Source organism: Sceloporus undulatus, chromosome 9 (genome assembly GCF_019175285.1).
Source record: "Sceloporus undulatus isolate JIND9_A2432 ecotype Alabama chromosome 9, SceUnd_v1.1, whole genome shotgun sequence".
Lineage (NCBI taxonomy): Eukaryota > Metazoa > Chordata > Lepidosauria > Squamata > Phrynosomatidae > Sceloporus > Sceloporus undulatus.
In genome coordinates, this window is record NC_056530.1 from 16,867,731 (window position 1) to 16,881,421 (window position 13,691).

A 13,691-nucleotide genomic window follows, 5' to 3' on the forward strand; every position below is an offset into this window, starting at 1 on the left:
TAATATAAACAGTAATGGGTTCATTCCAGGCAATTACTTCAAAGGGGTCATAAGAAGAGGTTGGAAAATGCTATTACCCTTGATAAAGAGGACCCCCCTGTTGTTATTCTGTTGTTCTGTGAAGTAGTCATGCTTATGGATAAGAGAACATAACAGTTTATTCCAACTGTTGCCTTTCACACCCAATTATAAAATAGCAGATATCAGGTGAGGGAGCTAAAACACAACCAGAATACCTTTGGCCCTCCAAATATTTTGGACACCAGTACCCAGAAAGGCCAGCCAGCCAGTTTGGCAAATAAGGAATTCTGGTAGCAGCACTTCAAAGTATCTGGAGAACCCATGATTCCCTACCACAAAGGCTAAAGGGTCTAAAATTAGCTGTTCCCTAGGAGCACAAACTCACCTTCACCTGTCCTGGTTTGTTCTGCACTAAAGTCACTGTGACACCGTACACCATGAGAGAGATGGCCTTAGTAACTGAGCCCTTCCCATCACCATTGGACTCATTCTCCACATTCACTGTGAATGGATTCAGTCTCTCATCTTCTGTACTAGTTGTAGCCAAGGTGTATGCACAGGTCCCTTGGAAATTAAAGTACAGCCCATCAAAGGTAAGATAGTGAGGGTTGCCAAAAAACTGAGCAGGTAGCGTTGCCAGTCGGGTGACATTTCTGGATGCCATCAAGCAACCTGCATTCTTCATCAGGCCCACAGGAGACAGCTTCACACTTCACGCTCCCTCCAGGCTGGCACACACAACGCTTCTGGCATGTTGGGTAGAAAGTCTCTCCTGCCAAGTAATAGTGATCCTGATAGAGGCATCCACACTGGGACATGGGGATGCACTGGTCTCCACTCAGCACAAAGTCCTCATTGCAAACACAGCCTTCCTGGCATTTGGATGAACAAGGGAGTGGGACAGAGATGCTGCCACAAGTACTCTGGGCACAGCTGCGAGCACAGAGCTCATAGTGGCTATTCAGGCCACATGAAATACCTGGAAATTGGAAAGAACAGTAAAAGTAAAAAGACAGGGGAAGATCTAAGATGGTAAATCAATCACTCATTCCAGGTTGGCATGTTAAAAATGAGAGTATAAAGATTGCATGAACTTAATTTGAAAGCAACTTTCAGACTGAGAGCAAGCCTTTAGTGCACTGCTTGCATTTGATTTCATGTGCAGATTTTCTCTTCAGAGTTGCTAGCCTTTAACCTTGCAAATAATAAAATGGCACTGGAATAATAAAATGTTTGTCTTTCAATTTTTTTAAAAAAAAATCATGATTCCTGTACTTTGAAAAACATATTGTGCTTTTTTGAACACATAACGACTATGCACCTTTTCACCCAGAAAATCTACTCTGGACCATTTGCACTTACTGCAGAAGGTGTCAGATCTCCAAGCCTCAAGGGTTGCCCCAGTTGCCTGGCAGGCTGCTGCATAGTTGGCAATGGCCTGGCAGATCACAGCTTGTTGGCCTTTGAAGAAGCAGGAATCATACACACAATCTTGGAAGTATTCCTCAGGATCAATTCTGCTGTGACACTCTTGGAAGGGACCTCTCTTGGACAGGATGAGCCCACAGTCCCTCCCAAGACGCCGCTGGCGGCTTGTAAGGGTTGACAGCCCAGCACACTCTTCTTTGTCCAGTTCAGTACAGCCTGGTACCTCCCGTATTTTCCAGCTTTGACCAAAAGCTGATGGATTCAGGGTCACTTCTCTATCTTTCATGATCATCTCATCAAGTTTGTTGCCATTGAAGTTCCCACAGAGACCACAAAGGGCACTGGCATAAGTGCTGGGCACTGTTACAGTGACATGGCTTTGCCAATCAAAGGTGACTGTCAGGTGGAAATAAGTCTGAACAACTGCCTCTTGCCCTCTCCTATAGATGAGCATCTTCCCGTTTCCAGTCCTGTAAGGCAGGTTGGTCAAAAAGCCATTCACCTACAATTATTCACAAAGAAAGAGATGGGAATTTCAGGTGAGTCTTTGTAATACAGGGAATGCCCAGAACATAAAGGAAAACAAAATATATCAGTGTAATAATTTAAGCTCATTTTATCTCCTCTGGTGGACATAGTTATTTCAATTAACAGCCTTCATATTTCTTTATAAGAGATTTTTGCTTGGTTGGAAGTTTGCTGCAGTACAAAAGAAGGCAGTTCTAACTTTTCTAACTTGTTTCCCCACTTTCTGGAACCATCAAAATAAAAATGGCATATGTCAATCTTTTTCTCTTCACTGTCTCTGCTTTCAGACAAGATCCTTGCAAATTCAGACATGGTTGGCATGAACCACAGTATAAGCACCTTTGGGAAGTGATATCACACAAACACAGATACAGGCAGCCAAGAGCAGGCTCTTCCCAAATGAGGACAAAGGTTATTATCACTGGTCTTTCTAAATTTATTTACTTTTGGGAATAATAGATAAAGAGATGGGGAAATCTGAAGGAAAGAAAAGATTTTATTTGTTGATTGTGGCCACAACAATATATGCAGCAAACTGGAAAACTGACAAGATACCTCAATTATTGGAATGGTTTGAAAAAATTGTTGACTACATAGAAATGGAAAAATTGACACATCTTTTAAAAAATAAATCTATTAATAGGATTAATGAAGAATGGTTTTCAACTGTGAAAATAGTGCAGGATAAGTTACTGGAGTGTATAAGAGAAAATAGAATTAAGAAATTGGATATAATTCCACAGTACAAATTTAGTAGATAAAAATATTTGCTGGATAAAGTTGGAAGGTTTTCTTTTGGTCGAAACAAAAGAATTTGTTTAAATATATTTATATAAGTTAAACTGGTAGTACTGTGGATACAAGATGTCTTAAATGATGGATCATTTAATGAGGGATCCCTCTTTCAGTTCAACGTTAACTGCACCCTGACATGAAAGGAGACCAGGACAGACATACCTTTCTTTTTCTCATCTGCATTTTAAGCAGCAAACTAGATGTGGGTCCAGATTTCAGTTGTACATTTGGGGGGGGCATCTCTTACTGGATCTCAAAACAGAGCTCACTTGCTCTGCTCTAGTTTCAAATAAGGATGAAGACGTGAAAGGGAGTGAGGTGAGCCATTAAAAAGAGCTGCCTTTCAAAAAGGAAGACTATAAACTCACCACGACTTTTCCTGGGTGTTCTCTATTAATCACAATCACTGTTCCATCAAGCCTGATTTCCACCATTTTCAGGAAGGTTGCAGAATGGCTGATTTGATGGCTATTTTGGACAAGAACCTGGAAATCCACCAGATCTCTCCCCTTCTCGCAGAGACCTGCCAACTGATATACACAGGTGCCCTGGAAGTTGAACCTTTGCCCATCAAAAGTACTGTAATGCGTGCCCCTTGAAGCATAGCAGGTGCCATAATCGGTGGGATAGCAATTCTGGATGCCATCCTCCACCCTGCACTGCTCCCCACTCCTGCAGCTGGCTGCCTGGCAGGTCACCCGTTTGGTCTCTGGGTCACAGGTGCAGTGCCTTGTGCAGCTGCCATCTTCCCAGAATTGCTCCCCAGGAGAGAAGAGCTTCTCCTCAAAGAGGCACCCACAGTCAGCCCTGGGGATGCATTTCCCAGCATCCCAAACAAAGCCTTCATTGCACTGGCAGGTCTCCACACAAGGCAATGAGGCACAGCTGCTGGGAAGAGACTCATCATTGCAGGTCGTAGGACATGCAGGTCCACAGGCCTTGTGTTGGCTGTTTGCAGGGCAGACGAAGGAGGCTGTGGAAGGAAGAAGACAAAATAAGCCAAAAGTTTTAAAAAGGCATCTTATAGTGAAAAGGCACATAGAGGGAACGGCAGAAGATGAACCGTTGCTTTAATCCAGTCCATAAGGGGATACCACACATGGGAATGTCTCCATTACAAGGGACCCCTTTGTTCTGATCCCATCCTTCCATTCAACCCCCTGGGAGACTCACAGCATCCAGTGGCCATTCTCCAGTCAGAAACAGCAATTCCCTCTTTCTGGCAAATTTCTGCATAGTTCTTTAGGGCCTCACACAGCACTTCTTTGAGGCCATCATTCATGCAGATGTCATAGACACAGTTTTCCAGGAAGATCTCAGGACTGATCACAGCATGGCATTGGCTGAATGGGCCGCTCCCTCCTTTGCTGATCCAGCCACAGAATGGTTCTGCTGTATATTTGCTGATTAGTTCTGGAGAGCAGCTTTTGCAACCCCCTGGGCAGTCATCCCAGCAGAACCTGTCTCCATCGTCCACCTTCCAGCTGCTCCCAAACTCCACTGGACTGAAGGCCAGGGTTCTACTGGGAGTGGTGAAATCATCAGCAGGATCATTGTTGTAGTTCCCACAAAGGCCACACACACTGTCTGAAAACATCCTTGGTATTGTGATCACCAAAGAGTCATCCCAGTCATAGGAGACCTTCAGGGAGAAGTCAGTCTCCATCAGGATAGCACCCCCACTCTGGTAGAGACGGAGTTTCCCTTCATGCATGGAGATGGGCAAGCGGGATCGCTGGTTATTCACCTGTGGGAGAGAATAAGCACAACCAAGAGGCGTGGATGGCACCAACCTCTGTGATGCCAATGGACTTTCCTGCTGGAACTTTCTGAAGAGGACATCCACATAGTTCATACTGATTACATTTTCACTTGTAACTGGCAGTCATTTGAACAACTTCCAACATCAGTGTTAAAATCAGAATGCTAGTGTTTGTTCCTCTAAGCATGAATAGTTGTTTTATCATCAGATGAACATGAATGACAGGCAGTTCTCAGCAGGAAGTTCCAAAAGGGAGAAACTAATGCAAAACATGGAGCTGCAGAAGTAATTTCAGTTTGCAAAGAAAAAGAAAAGTAAAGAAATGTTGAGCTTGCAAAAACAAAACAGAAGTAAACAGAAAGGTTAAAGGGATGGATGGTTCAGAATATGCCTGATTTTTTCAGCAAGAATTTAAAGAAAGGCAGAATGTTGCGAAATCAAAGCTTTTGATGTTATTGTCACAGCATAAGAACAAAACAGAAGCAAAGGGACTAGATTCAGATGTAATCAGTTTTGGAAGAAAATGTAACTAAGAAGTCTGGAATAGCAAAATAGAAATATGTTTCTTTCCAGACTTGAAAGAATATTGGATATTAGTTTTCTTCCTAAAGCCTGAGAAAGAGGAAACTTTTGAAAAAGCTGTATCACATGCATGCAGCCCAAGCACCAGTGATGTCATTATTCTTAAAGAATGGGAATTAATGAAGTGTATTCTGATGCAGTGACCCCTTAAAAATCAGAAAATCAGAAGAAATGAAATATCTTTGTCTTCATATCTTACCCTCACAAATCCAATCTCATTTCTGGTGATAGAGATGGTGATGTTATAGACAGTAACTGTCAGTAAACCAACATAAGAAACATGAGTATTGCCTCTGTATTCATTCTTGGCTTCAATGCTGAAGGAAGGAACATCACCATCCAGGCTACAAGTCTTGGCAATGGTGTAGGTACAGCTGCCTCTGAAGTCAAAGTTCCTCCCATCAAAGGTGTGATAATGGCGATCTCCCTGGGCCCAACAAGTGGATTCAGACCCTGCCACACACACTGGACGTTTGTCTTGGATCTCACACATCTCCTCCTTCCTGCACTGGATCAAGCTGCATGAAGCAACTGGCTCACCTAGAAAGGAACAACTGCTGTGTCATTGCATGGAATTATAGTCATTTACTTTAAAAGTGGAAATACTCCTAAAACCATAGAATCGCAGAGTTTGAAGAGACCATTAGAGTCATCCAATCCAACTCTCTGCCATGCAGGAACTCACAATCAAAGCATCTCCGACAGATGGCCATCCAGCCTCTGTTTAAAGACCTCCAAAGAAGGAGACTCCATCTCTCTCCAATGCACTCTTTGAATGCATTGCAAATTAAAGACAGCTCTGGACAATCTTTTCAGGTAGTTTGTACACCTCACATACAGGATCAGTGCTTGAATCTTTACACCAATGCTGCTCAAAGCATTGGTCTGTGAACCAGTGCCAGTTCACAGCAAGTGGACTGCACCAAGTTTCAAGGAAAGCAAGAAACAAATGAATCCAACGAGCATAAATACAATATCATTCACAGTGTGGTGGGGATCCTGTACCCATATTAGATAGTTCAGAAATATTTCTGCACATATATAAGTAGACGTACATATCTTGTTAGATTGCAACTGCATCCCTTGCCACTGGCTATGTGAGTCCAACATCTGGGGGGTCATGGGTTCACTCCCCTGCCCTAAAACGTCACACTATGCTCTTCATCTGCTTTTAATACATATATGAAAGAATGGTAAAGAAAATAATTTAACTTCAGACTAAATCAGATACAGTCTTGTATATAGACTGTTGATCTCTACACAAGTAGAATTTTTTATATGTCCATTGAACACATGAGTCTGGCATAGTTTTGATCATGTCATGAAATGTATATGTGTCATACAGGGGGTTGGGTGGAAATAAGGGATGTCCATTTTTAAAGGCTTTATGAAAGTACTGATTCTACACAGAGTCATGGCATAGGACTGTGCTTTCTGGAAAAGATATTAGTACTGCTTAATCATTTGTGAATACACGTTGAGTATTTGTTATCCAAAATGCTTGCAACCAGAAATGTTTGGGCGTTTCGATTTTTTATATTTTTGAGGGGATTTTGGAATAAAGGTACAAATAGCATAGTTCATACTGTATTTGCAAATCTGCAGAGAGACATGAGGCTGGATAGAGATATGGCTGGACATAGACACAAGAATCTGTGAAATGGCAGGAATCCAAGCATAATGCTTAGTACAAATCCAAACCTCCCACCATTTCAAATATCTTCTCATCTCTATCTACCTTGCACATTTCTCACCTCTCCCTCTAGTATTGTGTCTCTCTTCAGCCATGTAAATACAGTGTGCACTATGCTACTTGTATTCAAAAATCCAAAATATTCCAAAATTGAAGCCTCAAAGCATCATGTTGGTGTTCAAAAGGTTTCAGATTTTCAGATTAGAGACACTCAACCTCCACAAGTAGTTCAACTACATAGGATGCATTTCAAAAGATTTCCTCTACCCAGCAAGAATACTCTTTTGAAATTTGCAATAAAAATGCTGGTGGAAGCACCAAGGTGTATTTTAAATAGTTATAGATGCCAATATTATCACACTGACAGACAGACAATTGCATTTAAAATAAATTCAGTGCCTATTGGAATGACAGAATTGGCATCCAAGTCTAATAGTGAAACTATTAATTCACTGGGGGGGAAATACCCTAGACATTTTGTATACAGAATACTTACCAGTGGTGCAAACTGCCATTGAACCTGAGCCATCATTCTGTGAGACTCCAAGGATGAAAAGCCCAAAAGGAGTACTGGGATGTTCTAGGGAGAATACATCTGCTGTTTTGCTCAAACTGTGTTCAGCCCAAGAATATTCTGTGTCTGGGACTGGTCTCCACTGTAGGGTTCCAATGCCTTCCTTCTCTAACATGATCCCACTGGATTCTGAGGTTTTGGCTATGATGACAGCAAATCTGTCATACTGACTCATTCCGCCAGTGTTGTGGGACACACAATAGCTTGTTACTGCTGGAATGTTTATGAGAGAAGAGCCATAGTCTTGATCCGCAGCACCAACAGCAGAGAAAAGGACCTGGATTCCATTGTTAGCCGAAATGTACATTGGTTCAGAAGACTGATGGTCCAACTGGAGAACTTGTCCAGCTTCCATGTCCTGGGACTTCTCTATATGGCCATGTTGGTATTTGATGAAAGTGTTTTGAGAGGCTACTACATACACAGTGCCATGTCTATTTTGGAACGACAACAGAGGGACAATGAAGAAAGAACCCCAACTGGGGGTGGGCAAGAGTTGTTCAACAACATGGTCACAGGCTTTATTGTCCTGGGCACAGCTGTGTCCACTCAAAACTGCCACTGGTTCATCCGATTCAACTTTGGTGCCAGTCAAATCATCTGAGCTTTGGAGCTGGATTGCTTGGAAGGCTTCAAGGTGAGCAACAAGCCTGCTTCCAGAAGGATAACCATTGCCTTTGTATGTCACAGCCCCTGTCAGGGAAATATTTATTCTGGTGGAAGTTTCATAGGCTACAACCACAAATTCCTTGAAAGTATTTGCTTTGTCACCCACTGGGGTTACTACATAATATAGTGTGCCAAGCTGCTGAACTGGATAAAGTACTGTACTACCAACAGAAGACCCATCATGGCTGCGAGCCAAGATGGAGATATCCTTATCAGCTTCGATTAACACAGTCCCATCAAAGAGCTCAGTCCCCAACAATTCTATGGTGTTAGGAAGCTTTATTGTCACTGTCCGCCCTTCATTGAGAGGGAAGGTTCTCCGATACATAGATTTACCTATTGTAACTCTCACCATGGTTTTAGGAGAATAGCCAGTAATAAGGAGTTCATGCTTAGCACTGGGTTCATTTGCAAGGTTTTTCTGATTGTTTTGCATGAAAGCTGTGACAAATGTTTTCCCATGAGAACTTGCTACCTGAGACCCTGGAAGAAACAACGGAGAGATTATTCAGAAAGGGACTGACCATAATACCGCACATTCAAGAATGATGCAGCCACATTTGAAATACAGATGAGACACAGAAACACACTGCAGAAATAGTCCAGTTTGAAACTGCTTTAACTGCCCTGGCTCAGTGCTAGATAATCCTGAGAATTGTAGTTTATTGTGACACCAGTGCTCTCTGACAAAGAAGGCTGAATATCTCAATAAACTACAGTTTCCAGAATTCCCTAGCATTAAGTCAGGGCAGTTAAAGAGGTCACAAACTGGGTTATTTCTCTAGTGTGTATTGGACCTCAGTCTGCATTGCCCCACTGTATAAACATCAGGTCCCCACTTTCCTTCCTTGTTATATATCACATAAACACTGGGAAGTTCTGTTCAGATACAGATTTTTTGTTTTAATGCATAGACATACACACCAAAGAAGAGGCACACTTGCTGGATAGTCATTTTGAAAATAAAAAAGCACTTTCCAGCCCAGTTTACTTACCACATAATTGTGCCAAACCAGCCAAGAGGAACACAATCCTCTTCATAGCCATGGCTGTACACCAAAAAAAAGAAAGGAAAACCATATTAACATAAAAACATATTATGATTTGGACAACTTGTTGTGAAAACTTACACAAGTGTTGACCTACCAGTTCCCATTAACTCAGTGGGTCTGTTCTACAGTCTCACCTCTTTTTTCACAGAGATCCATTCTGGACCCCCTCGCAAAAATGGAGCTTCGCCTATACTCAAGCCCTATTGGCTTGAATATAGATTGGGTGAGCAGGCGCATGCAGGTGTATGCCATGGGCATGTGCCCCATTCATTCTCCCTCCGTTCATCCCTTGCACATAAGCAAGGGATGGAAGTCCGAAGACCATGAAAACGGAGGAAGGACTGTATTTGGAAATAACCACTGGATTGAAGCTTGTGTGTCTGTCAGTCGTCTTTCTGTCTGTCTGCTTTATTTATGTCTACATAATTATATAGATTTTATAAAGGGGATGCTACAGTTGTTAAGCCCCTGATTTTCATATCCTCCAGCTTTCCCAATTTGGCAGCACATTCCAATTCATCCCTTGTTGTCTCACTTTTTCAATTGCTTGTAAAATGTTACAGTTTCTCTCTCTTCTCCCTACTTTTCCCCTTTGTCCTCATCTTACTTCAATTGCTGCAAATGGACTCCAAAGTGCAAAAGAAGTTATTATTATCCCAGGAATGCAGAGAAGAGGATCTTGCCCAGTGTCTTGTCCACATTAATAACTTTTGCCATCTTGACCACACTGTGATGTTAATTGGCCTCCATCTTATGTTGGAGAGTATGGATCATATTCCTAAAAGTTTGAGCCTTAACGGTCTCTTTTGATTAACCTGTTATATTCACTAATTCATATTAGAGAAGGGGCTCCCCCAGATTAAGTGCAACCATTGTAGCCTCAGCAACATTACTTGCAACTGGCAACATTATTTAGAAGTCTGCATTTTTAAAAAAAATCATCAACAGAATAGAAAATGACAATTTCATGTTCGTTGCAGAGCAAAAGGTACAGAGAATCGGCAAGCTATTTTCGCAGCAGCAGCAACAGATGGAGATTCTTCTTAAATAGAATTATTGACCCCTGATTGAGAAAGATTGCTGGAATCAAAGGGTTGTTGCTTACCTTTAACTATTAGTGATACCTCTGTCACAACTTTCCTTCAGTGGGTCCCATGGCAGGAATAAAAGCAGGTCATCACTAAAATAGAATAAAATAAAAACATTCAAGATGGCATGCATGGTGTTTCTGCGTCTCTTCCCACCCTTTGTCTTCATAAAAACCCTGTGAGTTTAAGCAAGCTAAAGATCCCCCAATGAGTCTTCTAGTTTTAGTTTTATAATAGAGGGATAAGGGGGTTATATAATTTTTATTTATGTGTATTGTATATGTTGTTGATGTAATTTATTGTTGTAACCCGCTTCAATCCTTTCGGGAGAAATAAAATCATCATCATCAGCAGCAGCAGCAGCAGCAGCATCTATTTCAGCAGGTACAAGAATCTCCCTTGTCCCAACTGAACACTTTAACCACTACTCCACTATTTTGCTCCACTACTTTACCTTTTCTTTTACCACACTACTTTGCCCTTGAATAGCTTGCAGTTCAACAAAAAGCAGCTCATTGGCTTCACAAAACACAATCCAGAGAAGTCTCTTACCTTTAATCTAGTAGATCTGCCTTTGAGCCAACAAAACAGAGAGGGAGCTGTCTGTGCTCCTTCTCTCTCCCTTTTTGTAGAGAAAAAGATCCAAGCCTTACAACAGTTTCCACAGAACTGCCTATAATTCCAAAGGTTAGCTTTATTGGCAGGGCAAATGCAAGAAATAAGCCAAAACCATACAAGCTGTCCCTGACTTTACCAAAGCTAGTGGAATCTCCCTCCTTGGAGGCCTTTAAACAGAGGCTGGATGGCCATCTGTTGCGGATGCTTTGATTGAGATTTCCTGCATGGCAGAATGGGGTCGGACCGGATGGCCCTTGCTGTCTCTTCCAACTCTATGATTCTATGAGCACAGCAGACCCTCCAATGAAGATATATCAGAACCAAGCAGCATCAGAGAGTGATCAATGTGGCAAAAGTTAATGATGAAGACTATACAAGTTATGAGAGGCTGCAGCAGTTTGCTTTTACCTGTTTCAGCATCGAAACAGCAGCTGTCTACTACTTCTTCTTGAACTTTATGTATGTTTGCTGCCAATCCTGCTATAACCAGAGCTGGGGGATCACTGGTCTTCTAGATAATTTGGACTATAAACCATATAATGCCTTAACACTGGCCATTGTAGCTGGGTATTTGTCCAAAATATATGATGTCCTAAACTTTCCCCTCTCCTAGAGTTCCCAGGTCAGAAGTTTCCCAGACCTCATCATTTTAAGTCCAAAACATGAGACCTAGTACTAGGCCCTAATGGTGTTACAAAGCATGATGTATTAAGCATCAACCATAGCTGTGCAGAACATACTGTTTCAGCAAGGAACACTAAAGTCTAGCAAATGAGGAATGTGCACACATTTTGAGGGCAGTACTTACCCAGAAATCCCTCCTTTACCCTGAGGACAGGAGCCAGACCCTTAGATCTGGGAACGCTCCCCTGCTATAAATAACTAGGTCTTCTAACATCATACATTGTTTAAGTCCTGAGCTCAACATGGTTTCCTTTTTATACTATAACACTCAAAATCCCCCAGTCAGTTGGCCAATATCCAGATCTGTTTCAATACTTTTCTGCATCACTGTGTCACCTTTTTACAGCAGGAGTGGCCGATCAATATAACAAGGCACAATGTAAAGGAGTCTCTTACCTTCTGCTCAGATCTGTCTTGGGTTGACAAAGCACAATGAGAGAGAAGCAGCTGCTTGCTCCCCCTCTAACTTTTTAATCTGCTTCTTCTCCTTTTGTAGGGAAGAAGGTCAAGAGTCTCATTTCCAAAGAACTTCCAGAGAATCTCCTACAATCCCCAAGGTTTGGGTGTACTGGCAAGGCAAATGCAAGAGGTATGAAGCCATCCCATCACAACCCCTAGAGAAAAGGAGCTGGCTGGCTTTCCAGTTTGAGCTTAATGGCTGTAACAAACTCCAGTCTCATCTCTAGGAGGTCATTGTGCAGGTTTTTTTAAAAGGTTTCTAAAACATAGTTCAGTGTTACAATAGCCAGAAGAACATGTTTGCAAGCAGCACAACATCAATTAAAAGGAGATCTGCCTAATGTTCTTATTAGAACAAATCTAATCATGCAACAGAGCTATAAGTTGCTGTGACTTCATCCATCAGTTCCCAAAAAACCCTTAAAGGTGATAGCATCTGAAGAAATATTTGGAAACAAGCAGCCAGTGAAGTTACCTTTAAATAAGGAGGAAATGCAGATGGATATGGAAATGGGATAGTATGGATCTGTGATTGAATATGCACAAAAGTAACCCAGACTGGAAGTTAATACAAAAATAAATGTTCAACAGTGGAACACACTCCTTCCTCCAAGTGTGGTGGAGTCTCCTTCCTTGGAGGTCTTTAAACAGCGGCTGGTTGGCCATCTGTCAATGGGGGATGCTTTGATTGAGAGTTTCTGCATGGCAGAATGGAGTTGGACTAGATGGCCCTTGTGGTCTCTTCCAACTCTACGATTCTATGATTCTATGATTCACTACACAATGCATTTCACAAAAGAGAAACTACATAGAGGTGATGGGCTAACATACAGAGAAATATCAAAGATACAGGAAGGCAAGTACAGCAGGCCGTGTCATACGCTGGCACGCCTTACGCAGCTTGAGCATACGCACTCAAGCCACGGGGCACACGCGGGGCGGAAGGGGTGGCACGTCCCATTCAATTGAATGGGCGCGTGCGCCCGTTGTGCCCTGTGCGCCACCGCGCCGCCGTACACAAGCCCCATTGTTTACAATGGGGCTTGAGCATAGGCGGAATTTGCCTTACGCGGAGGGATCCGGAATGGATCCCCGCATAAGGCGAGGGCCCACTGTATTAAATGAAATCAAGAGGGGAATTATTAAAAAAATATAGAATGTCATTGGTTCCTCTGTCATCAGCTACATAGGAGATTTTAGCAAGATTTGAATTTGGAAGGTGTACAAGTGAAAAAGACAGAATTAGAGACAACTATATAAAGTGGAAGCAAACATCTAATAGCCAAACTTTATAGAAAGTGATGTTAAAATTAGGTATGGAACAGGAAAGAATTAAAGATAATATAAATGTCTGGACCAAAAATACTGGATAAACCTAAGGGGCATCCTGCAGCCGCCTTGAGTTGTGCCAGATCAGGGTCGTGGCAACCACACGCTGCGGCCCTGGTCTGGCCTTTCCAGGGCATGATAGCCATGGTGCCATGGCTTTAAGACACTCCTTTGGTGCTGCGTCTTGGCATATGGCAACTCTGCCCCCAGGCCGGCCTTTATGGCCGGTCAGCACAGCCCCTTAATCTGCAGAAATAATGCATCTTGATGCCACTTTAATTATAGGTTAATGCTATAGAATTCTTAAATATGTAGCCTTCTCTATCAAAGAACTCTCATGCCTCAACAAACTGCTAATATTAGGATACTATAGGATGGAGCCATGTCAGTTTAAGCAGGGTCAAGCAGC

At 42.3% G+C, this 13,691-nt stretch overlaps 1 protein-coding gene across 1 annotated transcript; it reads right to left on the reverse strand.

Moving 5' to 3' along the window:
- Positions 1–495: 495 nt before the first annotated feature.
- Positions 496–10,812, reverse strand: LOC121915848 (IgGFc-binding protein-like). Its single transcript, XM_042440419.1, has 9 exons — positions 10,745–10,812; positions 10,210–10,284; positions 9,048–9,101; positions 7,306–8,535; positions 5,316–5,656; positions 3,946–4,519; positions 3,141–3,745; positions 1,384–1,951; positions 496–1,000 (listed from the first exon to the last, which is right to left on the reverse strand). Exons 3-9 carry the CDS (start codon positions 9,097–9,099, stop codon positions 609–611), a joined length of 3,762 nt encoding a protein of 1,253 aa, XP_042296353.1. The 5' UTR covers positions 9,100–9,101; positions 10,210–10,284; positions 10,745–10,812; the 3' UTR covers positions 496–608.
- Positions 10,813–13,691: the final 2,879 nt, after the last annotated feature.